Raw genomic sequence first — 16,978 nt, forward strand, 5'->3', positions numbered from 1 at the left:
AAAACTATTTTCAAACGATTTTTTAATTTCTTGTTTTTTTGTCTCTTCTCAGTATTTTTCATAAAATTAAAAAAAAACACACACATTAAGTAGATACAGATACCTATTGATAACGAAAAACTCGAAACACGAAATTTCCTCACTCCTCTCCTTCTTCTCCTCCTATAACCTGAAAAATATTGAATTCCAAAAGCAAACTTTAAAAAAATCCAAGTTCTCAAAATATTAGCAAAGAATATTTTTCAACATTTTCGATGGTTTAATAAAGAATTGTCGAATTTTCTCTACCTATCTAATTTTTAAATAAAATTTAAGAAATACGACTTTTTAAACATTGAAATCGCTGTTCCAGTTCAAAATCCAAAATCCCTTCGATCAGTTTAACATCACATCTTTATCTTTAATACTTGTACTACATAAATATATCGACTGACAACTTTTGATACTTAGTGGCCTGAGGAGGAGGGGGGGGGGGTATCTATTCATGGGTTTCCAAAATAAAACTCTACATCTGAAAACTTGAAAGGCGGAAGAACTTTGAAAAAAAAAACAATAAAAACGGTAAGTACCATTTTTGGTTTTATTTTGAAGTAAAAAATGAAAAAAAATACGTTGTTCCAGATTCTGCTCAACACTAAAAAATGTTTGTCCTATTCCTATCCCTGCATTTAAATTTAAAAAAAAATTTTTGCATGCAAGTAGGTATTGTTTTCTCTCCTCAGATATAGGCACATGCAATGAATTGATCATTTTAGAAAACTCAAAAGGCATTCAAAATACACGACCAAGCAAATTTCAGGTAGATATTTTTGAATTTTTGGAGATTTTTCGAAAGTTCAAAATAGCCTATTTTCCATAAAAAACATCTTGACAAAATTTAGGTAAGAAAGAAAGTTGAAATTTGGTCTGTGTCTCAATCTCGATCTCTTGAATCGATTGATGGAGGTTTCGCACCTTTTTAGAGCCTCCAGAAAATCTCCGAATTTCCCAGTTTTAGAAAAAAATTGTCATAAAAGGTAGCAAAATAAAATCATTTTTAGTGATTAAAAAAAAAAAGTACTCAAGGTAATTAGTAAAAAATATGAAAATCAGTCAATCAGTCCTGAAAAAGTAATGCAGGAAGTTCAACAAAACTCCCAGACAAAAAATCGTGACTTTTTCATGACCTATTTTTCACATTTTTACCGCGTGAAAATACCCCCCCCCCCCAAAAAAAAATTAGATAATTTGAAACTGCAAGGAAATTTTTCATTTTTATGATTTTTATTCAAACAAATTTTTTATTTATTTTTTTCCCATTTTATGGGCGTTTTAAAAATTTTTCATACGTGTTTCGAGCGAAATTCATGACTTTTTCATGACTCTCATGACCGTTAGACAACCTGTAATATTACCCCCCCCCCCTCCCCTCCGATATGAATTTCATCGTTCCGAGCTATTCTAGCGATTCTAGAGAATTCGAAAATCACGCTGGAGGTTCTAGAATAGCTCGAAACCATGAAATTCATATCGGAGGGGAGGGGGGGGGGTAATATTACAGGTTGTCTGACGGTCATGAAAGTCATGAAAAAGTCATGAATTTCGCTCGAAACACACTTGAAAAATTTTCAAAACGCCCATGAAATGGAAAAAAAATGAATGAATAAAAAATTTGTTCGAATAAAAATCATAAGAACGAAAAATTTCCTTGCAGTTTCAAAATTATTCATTTTTTTAGGGGGGGGGGGGGTTGGTTTTTGACTAGATACAGCGATTCGTGTGAATCTCGAAAATTTCCTCGCGAACAGGAAACGTTTGCATTTTTTCATTCATGTAAAGAGATTGTATAAATACCTACTCAAAATTTTCCCCCCTATCAGGAGTAATTTTGCGCTATGAATTTGCTTGGAAACATTTTAAATAAGGAACCACAATTTTCTGGAATTTCTAGAGCGACAGAGACCGATTCTAACTATATGGCTTTCGGAATATCCTGTATCCAATTTGAATTTCTGCCATCGTATTGATGTCAGGAGTTCCCCCCCCCCATCCCACCTCCTTCAGGTGTGCTTTTAAGCAATAGTAGAAATTACCCCCTCCAAAATCGAATCTTCAAAGACGAAATTTGGCATCAATCTAGAAATTAAAGCTTCTAAGATATATGACATAGGTATAGTAGATGGCATGGTATCTTTTTTCGTTCAGAAAGCCTCCCCAACCAACCCCGAGCCAGATAAATGCACGAGCAAAAATCAAGAACGCATCTTTCTCAACATATCATCATCTCAACAAAACCTCTCCAGCACTCAAAAGATCATTCAATACTTCTCCCAATTTCATCACATCTCCATCTCAAATTCTCCACTCCAGCATCCAGCTCCAATCTCATCTGCATCATTCGCATCCTTGATTCGCACGCAAAACCCTCACCAACACCTCAACTCATCAACATTTCACCGCTCGAACTGCCTCAATACTCTCGTGATCTCGCGATCTCGGTCTTGTATCTCGCAAGATGCTGCATCTGGACCAGGACCGCGACCATCGTGTCTGTAAAACCACGTGTACGATTCGTGCGCACGCACCTTGTTCACCGGTCGTTTAGCCTCATCTGTACGATACGATTGGCTGCGCTGGGTACCTCCTTCGAGTACAAAAGGCGGTCTACGGTGCACCGCCGACCTCCCTTGCTAGGTCGCGGGTAATTGAAAGATCTAGTTCAATGAAAGTTGACGAACTGACCGTTTCCCATATCATCGGATGTTACGTTAGTCCGTATACGGTATCTATATCTTTGTGCAGGTATATTGTGCATATCCATCCACATATACCTTACCTAAATAGTCGATACGAAAAATCGCAACCGAGGACCGAGGTGTAATTTCATCCTTCGTTACGCTGCACCCCGGTGCAAAATTTTACCAATTTTTTTTCCTCCCTCGGGTCCCCCTGCGTCTCTCTGTCGCGAGTTCGATCGTCGTTTTTATACACGAAGCACGTATCCTTCATTTAATTATATTTCGTTATCGCGATAACAACTTGGTGAATTTTTATATTGTATTAATAATTTTCTCGTTTATTCGTTATTTTTTTTCGGTATTTTTTTCGTTTTTCAAATAAGGTGTTTTTATTTTCGTGTTTTTCACTCGCCTAATTAAATTAAAATACTCTTATCGTCGAACGAGGCATTATTATTATTACGAAACGCGACCAATAAATAATTTACGAATTAACAATCGATTAAATCGACCGGCGCGATCGCGGTTTCGATGCTACTGTGATAATAAATTTTTACGAATGAGATGTAAACGGAGGACATGTGGTCGAGGGTCCTTCGGGTTGCTATGCTAACGGCTCTGTGGGGCCTCGGTGATTTGCAAGTCACAACTACAGTCAAGCCGGGACGTGGAAAAGGCAGTAATTGGTGGTAAGTACTTTCATCTAGATGATAATTAATCATTTTATAATTCGTAATCGCGTTTAATTTCTTAATTACTCGGTTCGGTTCGTTCGTTAATTACCTTACTCGTAATATCTAAAGTGAATTTTAACGAAACACACACATGAAAGCACGAAATATACGTATGTAGATTTTTTTTGGAATTTTTATATTCCTGTTGAAAAAAACTTGAAATGAAAACAGACAGTCAATGACCCAATCTCGACAAAATATTCAAAAAATTCACCAGCCATATTAACGTTCCAAAATGTATAATAGAAATAGCTTAGATTGTGACATTGTTGAAGGAAAAAAATACATTGACCTCATGTGCTTTGGAGCAATGTTATCTTGATTCGTGGTTATTTTGGCAAAAGTGTTTTCTTTTTATATTTTATTTCCACAAAAATATACTCGAACAACTCGTATACTGACGCAAAAATTTTCACCATCTTTCGTCAGAATGCCAAAAAAATGATTTCATTTCACATGAAAATTTATACATAAGGTTGAAAATTTATTAATCTTGAATAAAAAAATTAAAAAATTGAAATCAAATCGCATCTGCTGAAAAATCATGGTCATTATGAGAGATAATTCGAATCTTTCATAGAAAATAAATTTTAATTAAAAATTCTAAAACTACGCAGAATTGGAATTTTTGAAACTGAAAAAGTGAAAAGTTAAAAATCTGATGTAATTTGATTGATTTTTTCATGTAAAATATTTTTCATCTGAAAATTATCTGAAATAAGACTAAGTTTGGCATTCATTTGTCGAAATTTGTATTCATTGGGGAAAAAATCAAAATTATTGCTAGCCAGATGTTGAGATGTAAATTTATTGGAAATGGTAAAAATACCAAAAAAACCAACCAAATGATCAATTTTTATTCAAATTCTCAATTTCTCCCTTGAAAAAAAAATATTGAAGAAATTACAGGAAAAAAATCGATGAAAATTCATAAATTTAATTTATTTCTGACGTGAGTAAAGAACCTTTTTGAACACACCCTTCGATTTGAACAAAATCGAAACAGTCAAAAAAGCATGTCCATTGTCCCATAATCCTCGAAAAATAAATTTCAAGTGCTGAAATTCATTTTTGAATTTTTTCACAAATTTTTAAAAATTCAAAATCGTTGAAAAAAATTGCTAGAAAGATTTTTTGATATTTTTTTTTAGTCTAAAAAATGAATCAACCCGAATAATTAGCTCACTACAGCCCACTCATTTCGAAAGATGCCAGTTTTCGGCCATTCTGGAGCCTCCAGCGTATTTTCTATTTTCTCCAGAAACTCCAACTTGCTCCAAAACGTCCAAAAAAATGAACTATTGCACATGTAATTTTGGTAGGTGTGCTTATTGAGCAGTGAGCACCCTTTCAACCATTTTATGCTATTACTATTATGAAATCCCAGGAGCGCCAAGTTCATAAGCAAATTATTGAACAATTTGAGAATTTCCAGATTTTTTTTTTTTATAAGTTACACTAAGGAGCGTTTTTCCCCCTTCAAAATACCGCCTCGAGGGTCTGAATGCTCGCCCAACTCGAAAACAATCGCACTTGGACCATTTTGAAGCCTTCAGAGTGATTTGAATTTCCTCCAGAAATTTCAGATTTCTCTGGAAGGACCGAAAATCTTCAAATTGATGTTCCTAAAACGGCCAAAAGAAGACCCAATACGTCTGAACTTAATTAAAAGTCTAAAAATTAATTTCTGGCCCTTCCAGAGTATAATTAGAGAGTTCTAAAGAAAATTGAAAGCTTGCTGGAGTCTCTAGAATGGCAAAAATCAACGTTTTTAAGGTGGTGGGGTGGAATTCAAATAATTATTTACTTAAATTGATATAATCAATCGAAAAATTAATATATATCTATATTTTATGAGAACGTTGAAAAAACGCATCGAAAAACAAGTTCTCTAAATTTTAAAAAATTTTAAAAATTCGTCAAAAAAACTAAAACCCAACTTGTGTCTATTCTTCGATCAAAATATCTTAATCACTAGAATTTCCATTCAAAAAAGAAAACACAAGAATTTGAAGGGGAAAAAACGCTCACATTTTGTGCCAAAATATTGATCAAGAGAGAGTGGAGGGAGAGAGGGGAGTGTCACACGAGTTGCCACAAAAAACCAAATAATATTCTTTCCAAGTACGTAAAAAAAAACTGCCATCCCACCTCCTTTTTTATTACCTACCAAAAGTTCCAGCAAATTTTAATCCTCCTTTAGTCAAGAAAATTCACATCAAAATATTCTGAAAAGTGAGGGGAGGGGGAAGGAAGCGGGACTACAAAATACGATACAAAATGATATTCATCTCGAAATGAGAACCACGTGGGTGAAAAAGTAAAATTTATGCTACTTCGAAATCAACGCACGCGCACGCTTTCTTTCGAATAAAATAAAACTATCAAGATCGTCGGATCCGGGATTCGAAATTTTTCAAGGTTCGAAAACACCAAAGAGTCAAAATACTCGTATTTTCAAAAGTGATTTGCATTTCAGACAAAATTCTCGTGCATTCGAATTAATTCGTTTGAAAAAAAAATAATTACAATCGCGATATAATATTTCTTTCAACTCAAATTCTTTAAATCTGAGTCATAGTCTCTCCAAGAATTTCATTCATTTTTTTCAAAAATAATTCAAGAAAAAATGAGTAAGATATTCAAAATGTATAAAGATCGTAAAATTTTTCAGCGTTGATACAATCAACAAGTTTTCAAAAAATATTCGTCATCGGAGGGGCAGGGATAGAGGGGAATATTAACTTATATCTCGTTTAAAATTATTCAATGCATGTTTAAGGCACATAAAGATTAAACTCACAAGTGGAAATAAAAATTATTGAAGATCCAATAGATAATAAATAATTCGAGACCCCGAAAACGTGACCATCATAAAGTCCCAATTTCACTTTGAAAAAAAACCTACCCCTAAAACTTTAATTAAATTACTCACCAGTACATTTTCCGGTGGAATTATTCAGCTTCAGCTTCACCAGCAACTCGAGCATCTGCAACCAAAAAAAAAAAATGATAATAAAACAGAATTATCAATCGAGTCATATTTTAATCCATAAAATTTCTATAAAAAGTTCCCATTAGGAGTCGAAAATCTTATAAATAACAATTTCCTTTCCCCTCCACTACGATTTCATTATTATTCCTCTCGTCTGCTTCCAGTCCAGGCTAATTTGACTTAAAACTCGTGGCTTTCGAGTTTTCAACACTGGTAGGTAGGTGAAAAAAAAAAGAAAAGAGTACCGGCGATAAAAATATAAAATAATAAAAAAAATCATAAATAAGCGAAAATTGTCGCCTAAGACGCTTCTGGGTCTAGCATCACTGAGAGAGAATTTTTATGGTAACGAGCATGCGTGCTGGGAGCACCCTGGGAGCTTTATTAGGCGAGACATACGACGCTTGTAGTAGTACTAATTTCACAGCACGAAATAAAAATAATATACTCATCGCGGTTCGCGTTCGCGAGATCAATGACATGATCACACTACAGTCTGTAGCATCGGCATTGGTGGGCATCTGTTTTCTATATTATATGATTTTCAATTTCAGTTTTGGTCTGGCTTGTGAGCTGTTTTCACGAGCGTTGAATTTTATCCACAACACCTTCGTGGGCGTTCAAAAATTCATCGCTTTTCGAAGTTTTTCTTAATTTTTTTATAAAAAGTTTTCAAATTTTTGTTGAAAAAAATGAACTAAAATAAAAAAGGGCTCAATTTTCAAGTTTATTGAGAATTTTTTCAATTTTTTTTTGAGAAATATGAATTAAAATGAAAAAGGGCTTCGTTATCAAACTTCTATTTGGTGGAAATATTCGCTGTGATCGTCAAAAATAATCGGAAGGGAGCTTAGAACTCACAACAAGGGGAATCAGAAGCTTAATGTTGGATTTTTTCACCGCCTTGACTATATACAATTCTCCAAATTAGCAATCATTTTGCCAAATTCAACATTTTGTAACAAGATCAGCAATTCAGAAAAAATATTTCATGTGTTGAAAAATGATATTTCTCCATCAGAAAAATTGCACCCCAAGTAGAACTTTTTAAGATGATCATTTATCAAAAAATTTGGGAAGATGATTTTTGTTTTCTCAATTTAAAAAATTCTGAAGATTCCGAAAAAAACACAATTTTATTTTTTATTACCGAGGTCGAAATTGCGCAAATTGACTTGTTACCATCAATTTTTACATCAAGTCAAGTTGACATGGAATGAACTAGGTACTTTTGAACCTTTGAATTCGGTTTCAAAAGCTATTCACAATTGTATAAAACAAAAATATCACCATCCTATTGCCCAATTTTGAAATATTTTTTACAATTTTCGCTGAAAATATTCTTTGACATCGTCAAAAGTCATCTCAATAGGGCTTAAAACCCCAAACTGGGAGAACCTGAAGCTTCGTGTTGAGTTTCCTCATCATCTTAACTATTCAACTCTCACGTTTTGCCACCAAATTTCACTTAATTCATTAGAATTGAAAACATTCTCAATTAAACTTCAGTAAAGTATACCAAAAAAATAAAAAAAATACTCAACAGCTTCAGCCTCCATTGGATACGATTCATTACCTCAAAATAGCACAAAACCTCATAAAAACCATCATTCAACGCACAAATACTCTTTTGCAATTTTGTATCGATTTTGGCACACTGACGTTACAAAAAAATCAATAGACGGGTTTACATTCCAAAAAAAAACTTCCTCAAACTGGCATAACGCACCCTAAAAATCATCAATCGAACGCGCAAATACTCATTTGCAATTTTTCATCAATTTTGGTACACCGATGTTACAAAAAAAAAATCAGTAGGTGAGTTTACATTCCAAAAAAACTTCCTTAAAATGACAGAAAATCACATAAAAATCATCATTCGAACACACAAATCCTTATTTTTGATCAATTGCAATTTTTCACCAATTTTGGCACATTGACGTTACAAAAAAATCAGTGGGCAGGTTTACATTCCAAAAAAAACTTTTCAATTTTTGAGCTCTTTGAAGGGGCTTTACCGTCATTTAGCTTCAATACTGAAAAAAATGGGCCCACATTCATTAAAAACGCACTGAAAATATCAAAACATCAAAATATTATACCGCAATTTTGAATTCAAACTTTTCAAAACCAAATTTCTCTAATCCCAAAAACGAAAAACTCCCCAAAAAATCACCCCAGGGATTTAAAACCAATTCCAATCAATTTCCAAAATTTTTTTTGCTTTTGAAACCCCAATCAAAATAGTTTTTTTAGTCATCAGATCCTTTACACTCCAAACTGAAACATATTTATTTCAAATCAACGCCCTCAAAAAGGGCGAAAAATACCCACACAACATAAATACGAGTAACTAAGCAAATAAATACCCTACACGATCACACACAAGTTTAGATACCTCTCCACACAAAGGTACCTACCTATACGAAGTTTGTTTCTATTTCAAGAGCTGAACACTTCTACTTCTCAAAGAGCAGAGACTCAACTCGATCTCGAGGATTTTGTTTGTATTGGTTTTATACTCGGTTCATCTCGCGTGTACAATAAATAATATAATCCTAGTTTGGCAAATCTATTCGCCAAGATCCCTTTTATCGCACTTGATTTGGCATCAGAATTTCTCTTCCACTTGGTCGAATCAGTTGGGTTGACCATTCACTCCCGGTGACAATATTACCCATAGCAATATGCCAGGTATTTATATCCTTAAACCTGCCGCTAGTCCATTTAAATCGAGTATAGAACCAAAGTCTGTTTCATCTATTGGTAGGCTATAGGTACATATATTGCCATTTAGAAGACCACTTAAAAATTGAGTTCATTTTGGAATTAGATCGAGATGACGGTCATTGTTGTGGCTCGCTTCTTATAACGCTGAATATAATTTCATCCTTTCTTTTCTCGTATTCTTCATCCTTCAATATATGTATACAGTATACCGCGACTTGAAAATCTGCTCATGATACTCGTCGTTCTATTTGCGAGGATTAACTCGCGACCATCAAAAGGTATACCTACTTTTTCACCAAAATCTATCCTTTCGATGTATAGTGATGATGATGCTGATGAAGATGAAGACAAACACAGGGTGTATTGTTCGCCACCACGTATCGGTAGGTGGCCGGGTACATTTAACGATAAGTATCTCTTTTTTTCAATCGTTCGCATATCTATACAGGTTGAAATTGGACACCGTAGGCTAATTTTTCGCATGCCTTGTCAACCGATTAATTGCTTTTGCCTCACTACCATCCTCATTTCGTCGTATACATTTTACCCTTCATCATCGTATGGTCGATTCTTGAAAATGACATGTTTAATCTCTCGCCTGCGATATTACCCCTTTGAATCTCCTATATTTAATACGTTTTAATTTTCCATAATAATAGAAGATAACTTAATACCGAATCTTTCCATTCTCCTAGGTGGGTAATTGGTATATCATATAGTTCGCGTGATGCCTATATTTCCATGATATATGTATATTCGTATTATAATGATGATGATGATGCTGATGATGCACGTGGGAGATCGTTCAGCACCATATTGGTATTTATAATGATCGCGTTTATACCTTCGGGACTCGATATTTTTAATAACTCGCGTTATTGTTTTTTTTTCTCCACCACACATAATTTATATATTATAGAAATGGAGATATTTTCGTATTATATGGAATGGGGAGAGGGGAGGAGGAGTGACCCTGGACTATCGCTTTCAGACCTATAACACGAAATTCTATACAGTTTACAAAAATGCACACTTGTTCTCTACATACATATAGGTATAGGTATGTACATGTGAGAAATTTGCCGCTGCTGTGGCCGCCGACGCGACGCAACATCACGTCGGATTAACTAAATAAATATTTAGTCGGATTAAGATAATACCTTCGAGCAACGTGAATTTTCCGCGTAATGTACCCTCCACGAAGCGATAATTGTGTACAATGTAGGTAAACGTATGTATAATGTATGTAATATGTACCTACATACTACATACCTTTACCTATAGCTATACGATAAATATGCAGTATTGAAGGAATTTTTCAACCTCTTGCCCTCTCCTCGTCCCTTTTATTTGCAGTTTGCTCGTACTCGCGGCGATATGTTTTGATTTTCTCGATAGATATTTCGTACGACGAGTGTAAAAGATTGAAACATATGCTGGAATTTTCCATTTTTTTTTTTTTTTTTTTCGTTTATACGAGAAATTGTGGTTTCGTGGAATCTTTTCAAATGAAAAATGTGTTGTTTATTGAAGGGGTTCTTCATAGAAGAAGAACTGATGATGAAGTATTTGTATTTTGTATGCGAGGAGGATGTGTCTCTATTCTGGAATGTTACTCATAATCAGTGGAACGAGACTACAAAATGTCAGAAATCTTGAATTTCCCAATTTAAAATACCATTTTACTCTCATTTTGGACCAAAAATCATCACTTCGGAAATTTTTGCTAAAAAATTTTAGTTTTATGACTAGACAATCAAATGAGAAAATTTCCAATGGGGATCAGTCTCTTTTTGAAATTTGAAATTGTAAATTTTCATCGATTAATCAGCATGAATTTTTACCATCAAAGCAGGCTCCTTCAACTCAGAAGTGTTTGGCATCACCAAACATCAAATTAGAAATTAGAAAAAATGTACTTCAATTGAGGTGCATTCTTAAACTACTCATTTGAATACTCAAAATTGGTAATTACTTTTGAAAACACTGATTCAGTTAATGAAAATTTAATACGACTGAGTAATTCAATCATTCAGTACTGACTTTGGGATGAAATTTGCAGCACTGTGAAACCGAAACCAAAACCGAAAACGAAATCAATATAAATTGAAAACCAGCAATGAAATTAGGAGGGGGGGGGGGATAAAATCAAACTTTCTAAAAATCTACTATTCACAATCAAAAAAAGGAACTCCTCAGCACATAAAAAACGGTGCTTTTTTCACCTGTCAAAGTACGAATTTTTTGCCCTCAGTTCGTTCAGGCCTGTTTGCTTTTCTTTTCAAAAATGGGAATTTTTAAAAAACCATCATCCTTGACCCAAATTCTAAAATTTTAAAACCAAAAAAATCAAACACCTCACATTTAAAAAAAAAAACAAAAACAAAGCTTTTCACTAATCAAAATATGAATTTTTTGAAAGCTTTTGCCCTCAGTTCGATCGGGTTATTTTGCTTTTTTATCAAACTTCAAATTTCTAAATTGAAACCGAAACTTGCGTTTTAACCTACCAAGCTACGTTCGGAGCCATTTGTTTACCTCTTACAAAATAAAAAATTCCACATTTGAGCCTTTTAAAAATTGAACAAGGGAAATAAAAATTTTTTATGTATAAGTCATGATGATATTTTTTTCTCACATCAGTCAACAAATTTTCGGTTACAACCTTCCTTCCCCTAACAAAACCAATAGTTTTGTTTCTTTTAAAAACCAAAAAGAAAGAAGAAACCACACATTCCAAAAAAACTTCCTTAAAATGGCACGAAATGTCATAAAAATCATCATTCGAACGCACAAATCCTTATTTCTAATCAATCGCAATTTTTCACCAATTTTGGCACATTGACGTTACAAAAAAATCAGTGGGCAGGTTTACATTACAAAAAAAAACCTTTCCAATTTTTGAGATCTTTGAAGGGGCTTTACCGTCATTTAGCTTCAATACTGAAAAAATGGGCCTATATTCATTACAACAGCACTGAAAACATCAAAACATCAACTACTTTTCAAATTTTATTAACAAAATTTCACCTCAAGCCACGAAAAATAATTTCAAAATTGCTTAAAATGAAAAAATTTATCTCAATTTTTGTTATTTTTAAATAATTTTAAAATTGGTAAAAATGGAAAAATTTTATTTTAGTTCTGGCTATTTTGAATGCATTTTTCATGTAGGTATTCAAAGACATTTGAAAGGAAGAGGAAATTTGCTTTTGTAATCTGAGCCAAGATTTTTTTTTTTTTAATGACAAAAAACGTGGCACTTTTTTCTTTTGGAAAAAAAATAATATGAGTTGAACATGTTTCAGGATTTCATTTTTTACACAATAATTTTTTTTCTCCTTGAATGCATACCATGTTTTCCTCTTATTTATTTTATAAAATATTAGATAATTTTCAACAAAATTATACCTATCTGAAAAAAAATCATAAAACAAAATATCATCAAATTGAGGAGTATTTTTCAAATACTTTTCTATGTACTTTTGATGCATTCTCACTCAAATTCCCCCTCTCCAAGAATAAACTGTGTGGCTTGGAGAATGATGATTTCTTGACGTTGAAATAAAATTAGATAGAGTATCATGAATCGTACTCGCTTTTGAAAAAAAAAAATTAAAAAAAAAAATCTCACTTGCCAAAGAAGATTTGAAAACTCGTGAACCCATATCCAATTTTGTTTCTTTGAAGTGTGATTCCGGAAAATTTCAAGTGATTATTTGGGGACAATTTCAACGACGATATTATTTTGGAAAATTAAAACTCGATTTCAAAAGCTAATTGCAAATCGTAAAAATATAATCTTTCTACGAAAACTCCGAGAAATGACCAACTGAGCTGAAAACATTTTTATTCAGAGTATACTTTGAATAAAAATTCGCAACACTTCAAGATGGAAATGTGAAATCCTCTTCAGCCCATAATTTTGATATTTAGATGTGATTTCATACAATTCAACTAAATTTTATGCAACAACAAGACCAAAAAATCCTAAAATTATCCTAATTCAACCACAGCTGTATTTTTTTAGCTCATTTTTCTGCCGCACAATTTGTATTGAATCATGATAGAATCAATCAAATTTTAGTAATTTTGCCCAAAATTTAGTGTTATTGGAACTGAAACGTATCATTTTTCGAGAGGAAAGAAATATTTTCAGAATAAAATCTAAAATGTAGGTAGGTACCTACGTTCAGGGGTTTTCAAAAAAAAAAAAAAACAGGAAATCAGATTTTGAGCAAAAAATTAATATTTACGAAAATATTTACATTACTTTTTGTTAGTTCATTTTGGAAAAAAACAGACAAGCAGACAAAAAGTTGCCTCGATCATTTCAAAACCTTTCCTCACGTTTTCTTTTTTTACCAAAAAAAGTCGATAAGAGAAATTATGACACAGTTGAAATTTTTTGCCAACCTTCCCTCTAAACAAACAAAATAACTTCCTTTTCTACAATTTCCAACATCGAGATGAATGTATCAAACAAGAATAGATCGATTCAACGAAACATTCTGCAACCAAGATAGATAGCACGAGAATAAGGAATGATAAACTACGCATTTCTCATTTAGATTCCTCGAATTTATTTTAAGCTTATAATTACCTTTTATGCTCACTTAGTTACGTATTTTTCAATTTTATTTTCATACTTTTTAATTCGAATGCCACACACGTGGATTTGACGAATTTACTTGAAAGGTATTAGATAAATATTAAATCAAGTATTTTTATTATTATCTACCTATTTAAATTTCTCAGCCATTCCTGGCAAATACCTGAGAATTGACGATTAATTATTCAATTTTGATACAAATTCATCTGAGTAAATAACAGCGCAGGAATTAACCGAAGGATTAATTTATAAATATTACGAACTGATTAATCAGTAATGGTTTCATTAAATTTAATTAAATCATTAAAAAAATGTAAATTGAACGAAAATACACGAGATGGAATTTTCACAATAAATATTTATCTCTCAGATTGCATATCAAAACTTAGGTCATTAGATGACTGAAAAAAAATTCGATAGGTGACTATAAATTTACCAAAACGAAGTTGAATTTTCCAAAAAAAATTTAACGATATTTTGCGTCAATTTGAAGTGAATTTGAAAAAGTATCGTGAATCTTTCATCTCACAATTCGAAAAAATGAGAAGAAAATGGTAGACAGCTGTGAAAGTGGAAGATATTGCTGAAATGATTACACAACTCACGGATACTAAGTAGGTAAATCAGGTACTAAATCGGAATCGATAAGGATCTTTTTTTTTTTTTAAACATATTCGTCTCTCGATTTTTTTATCTATTCATTTTACCAAAAAAGTCACAATCTTCGAGCGTCAAGAATGCCATTAATTTCATGTATAATTATTTCAAATCATCATTTTCAGATTTTTATCTATCAACTTACATATTTTTCATCGGTTAAAAATCTACAGGGAAGACGCAACAAAATGGTTTATGACGATTGCGGTGCATAAAAATATGCATTTTCACCAATTCCACCCGAAAAATTATTCCAACACCATTTTTACGATCAATACACCAAAAATTACACGTCATTTATTTGCTAATTTCGCGTTTTATTTTCCAAATTCAAACACGTGGGAATTCTCGAATCAAAACTCGTCCGCAGCAATACTTAAATACCTCCAGAAAAAAACCCACGTACACAGCTCATCTTAAAAAAACTTCATCATAAATATTTAAACCACGCCAAAATCCAAAATACCAAAAAATCCACCCTTATATCCGAACAGCTCGAAATCTTTCTACCTTATAAACCTTTTCATTAACCTCCTGCCATCACGCAGTCGTATCTTTCATCGTACATCACGCATACCCCGATGCTGACGGCGTGAAATTGGCACAATTCTTCACACAATCGACAAAAACTCATCGCATAGGGTCTCTGCTGGAGGCATCGATTGGCTCACACTGTGATGATACCTGCTCTCATCCAACTTTCGCTTTCTTCTTGGCAGCAACCAGAGCATCGCCAGCAGCCCCTGTATGCAACTTTTTTCTCACGTCTTTGACAACACTCGAAGACACGCTTATTTGCTCGAGTTTTTTTTTCTCTTCATCTGCTTTCCAGAGTGTCCGAGACACTGGTCAGTCGATTGAAAAAACCCATACAGAAGCTATCGATCGCCGCGGAGAAAGAAAGAATTCAGACTGGACAGTGTTCGAATGTATGCTTTTGTATAGATATAGGTTTTTTTTTCTCTTCGCTTCTCTTTTATAGTATGTTACCTTTTACTAAGATAATTGGTCCACTTGTGACTGAGATGGTCAGTGCATAGGGCATGCATATGCACCGTTATATATCGACTATGTACTGTATACTATTTCGAGTATGAATACAGACTCTCTGAAACCCCCTTCTCCCCCGCACACCCTTACACTAGGCTTTATAAACACACATTTGTGCATTTTTGATTCCAACAGACTTGCATTTTGTAGTTCAAGAATCTCTTCGCGACGTTTTTTTTTATTTCTCAACCCTATTCAACAGCAGGGGGTATCGATGGGGGTCATCTACACCATACGAATGCATAGTAGGAATGTTGACGAGTTAATTTGTATAGGTAGCTGATTTTTATTCATCTATTTTAATTTGTTCGTATAGTTTTTCGCGTTTTTTATCGAAAAAAAAAGTTCAATCGAGTGAAATTTTAATTTTGTACAATTCAATTTTAGATACTAAAATTTAAATCAAGAAATGAGCATTAAAATAAAGATAAAAAAGACTAAACCAAAACAAAAAAAATTTGAAAATTCATCTTTGACAAGGGAACCTCTACAGGTGTTCGTTTTCGATCTGGATGAGGCCACCATTTTTGGAAAAAGCATGGTCTAAGACCCCAATTTCAGCAGCCCAAATTTATTTTTCAATGTTTTGACGAATTTATGGAAAATTCAAATTTGAACATTTTTGATGAGTATTTTTCAAAAAAAAAAAAAAAAAAAAAAAATGTCAAGTCAGGGGCTCGCATAAGAATCTATTGCACCTCCCCTCACGATCATCTGGGTAACTTTTTTCTTAAATGAGGGGAGTCCTAAGGAACATTTCTAGCCCTTATCCTAAAAAAAAATGTGACCTTACCAACAAAATGGCGGCCATTTTGACTGACAGGTTAGCCGAAATCGCAAAAAACAAAATTTTACCAAATTGATTAAGAAAACTGCAATTTGGGATATACCCTATTTTCGACATGCCAAATCAATTGGAACCGGTTTCAAACTGTTTTGAGCAGTTCTGGAGCCTCCAGCAGGTTTTTGAAACTCGAAATTCCCACAAAATTTCATTAAATTGAGTTGGAAAGCCGAAATTTACTCTCCATCTAATGTCTTTTGCAGCTTCCAGCAACTTTTTGAAAATTACTGGAGCCTCCAGCAGATTTTTTAAACCCGAAATTCCCACAAAATTTCATCAAATGGAGTTGGAAAGCCGAAATTCATTCTGCGAACGAATCTCAATACGCTACCAAGTCGACTGCAGGTGGATTTCAAGTCGTTTTAAAGTCTCCAGCGAATTTTTAAAATTATTAAAGCCTCCAGTAGATTTCTGAAACTTGAAATTTTTACAAAATTTTATCAAATGGAGATGAAAAGCTGAAATTTACTCTGCACCCCAATTTTAACACCTTCTGAAGACGACTTCCGGTGAGTTCAAATCATTCTGAAGCCTCCAGCGACTTTTTGAAAATTACTAATACTGGAGTCTCCACCAGATTTTTGAAACTTGATTCCCACAACATTTTATCAAATAGAGTTAGCAAGCTGAAATTTACTT

General features: G+C 33.3%; 1 protein-coding gene across 1 annotated transcript in view; it reads left to right on the forward strand.

The window, feature by feature from the left end:
• Positions 1-2,698: 2,698 nt before the first annotated feature.
• wg (wingless) overlaps positions 2,699-16,978 on the forward strand; it is an 83,019-nt gene continuing 68,739 nt past the window's right edge. The window contains exon 1 of the mRNA XM_065346865.1: positions 2,699-3,406. Within this exon, the coding sequence (XP_065202937.1) occupies positions 3,297-3,406 (110 nt within the window). The 5' untranslated portion in view covers positions 2,699-3,296. The remainder of the gene's footprint in view (positions 3,407-16,978) is intronic.

This window comes from Planococcus citri, chromosome 1 (assembly GCF_950023065.1).
Source record: "Planococcus citri chromosome 1, ihPlaCitr1.1, whole genome shotgun sequence".
Taxonomy (NCBI): Eukaryota; Metazoa; Arthropoda; class Insecta; order Hemiptera; family Pseudococcidae; genus Planococcus; species Planococcus citri.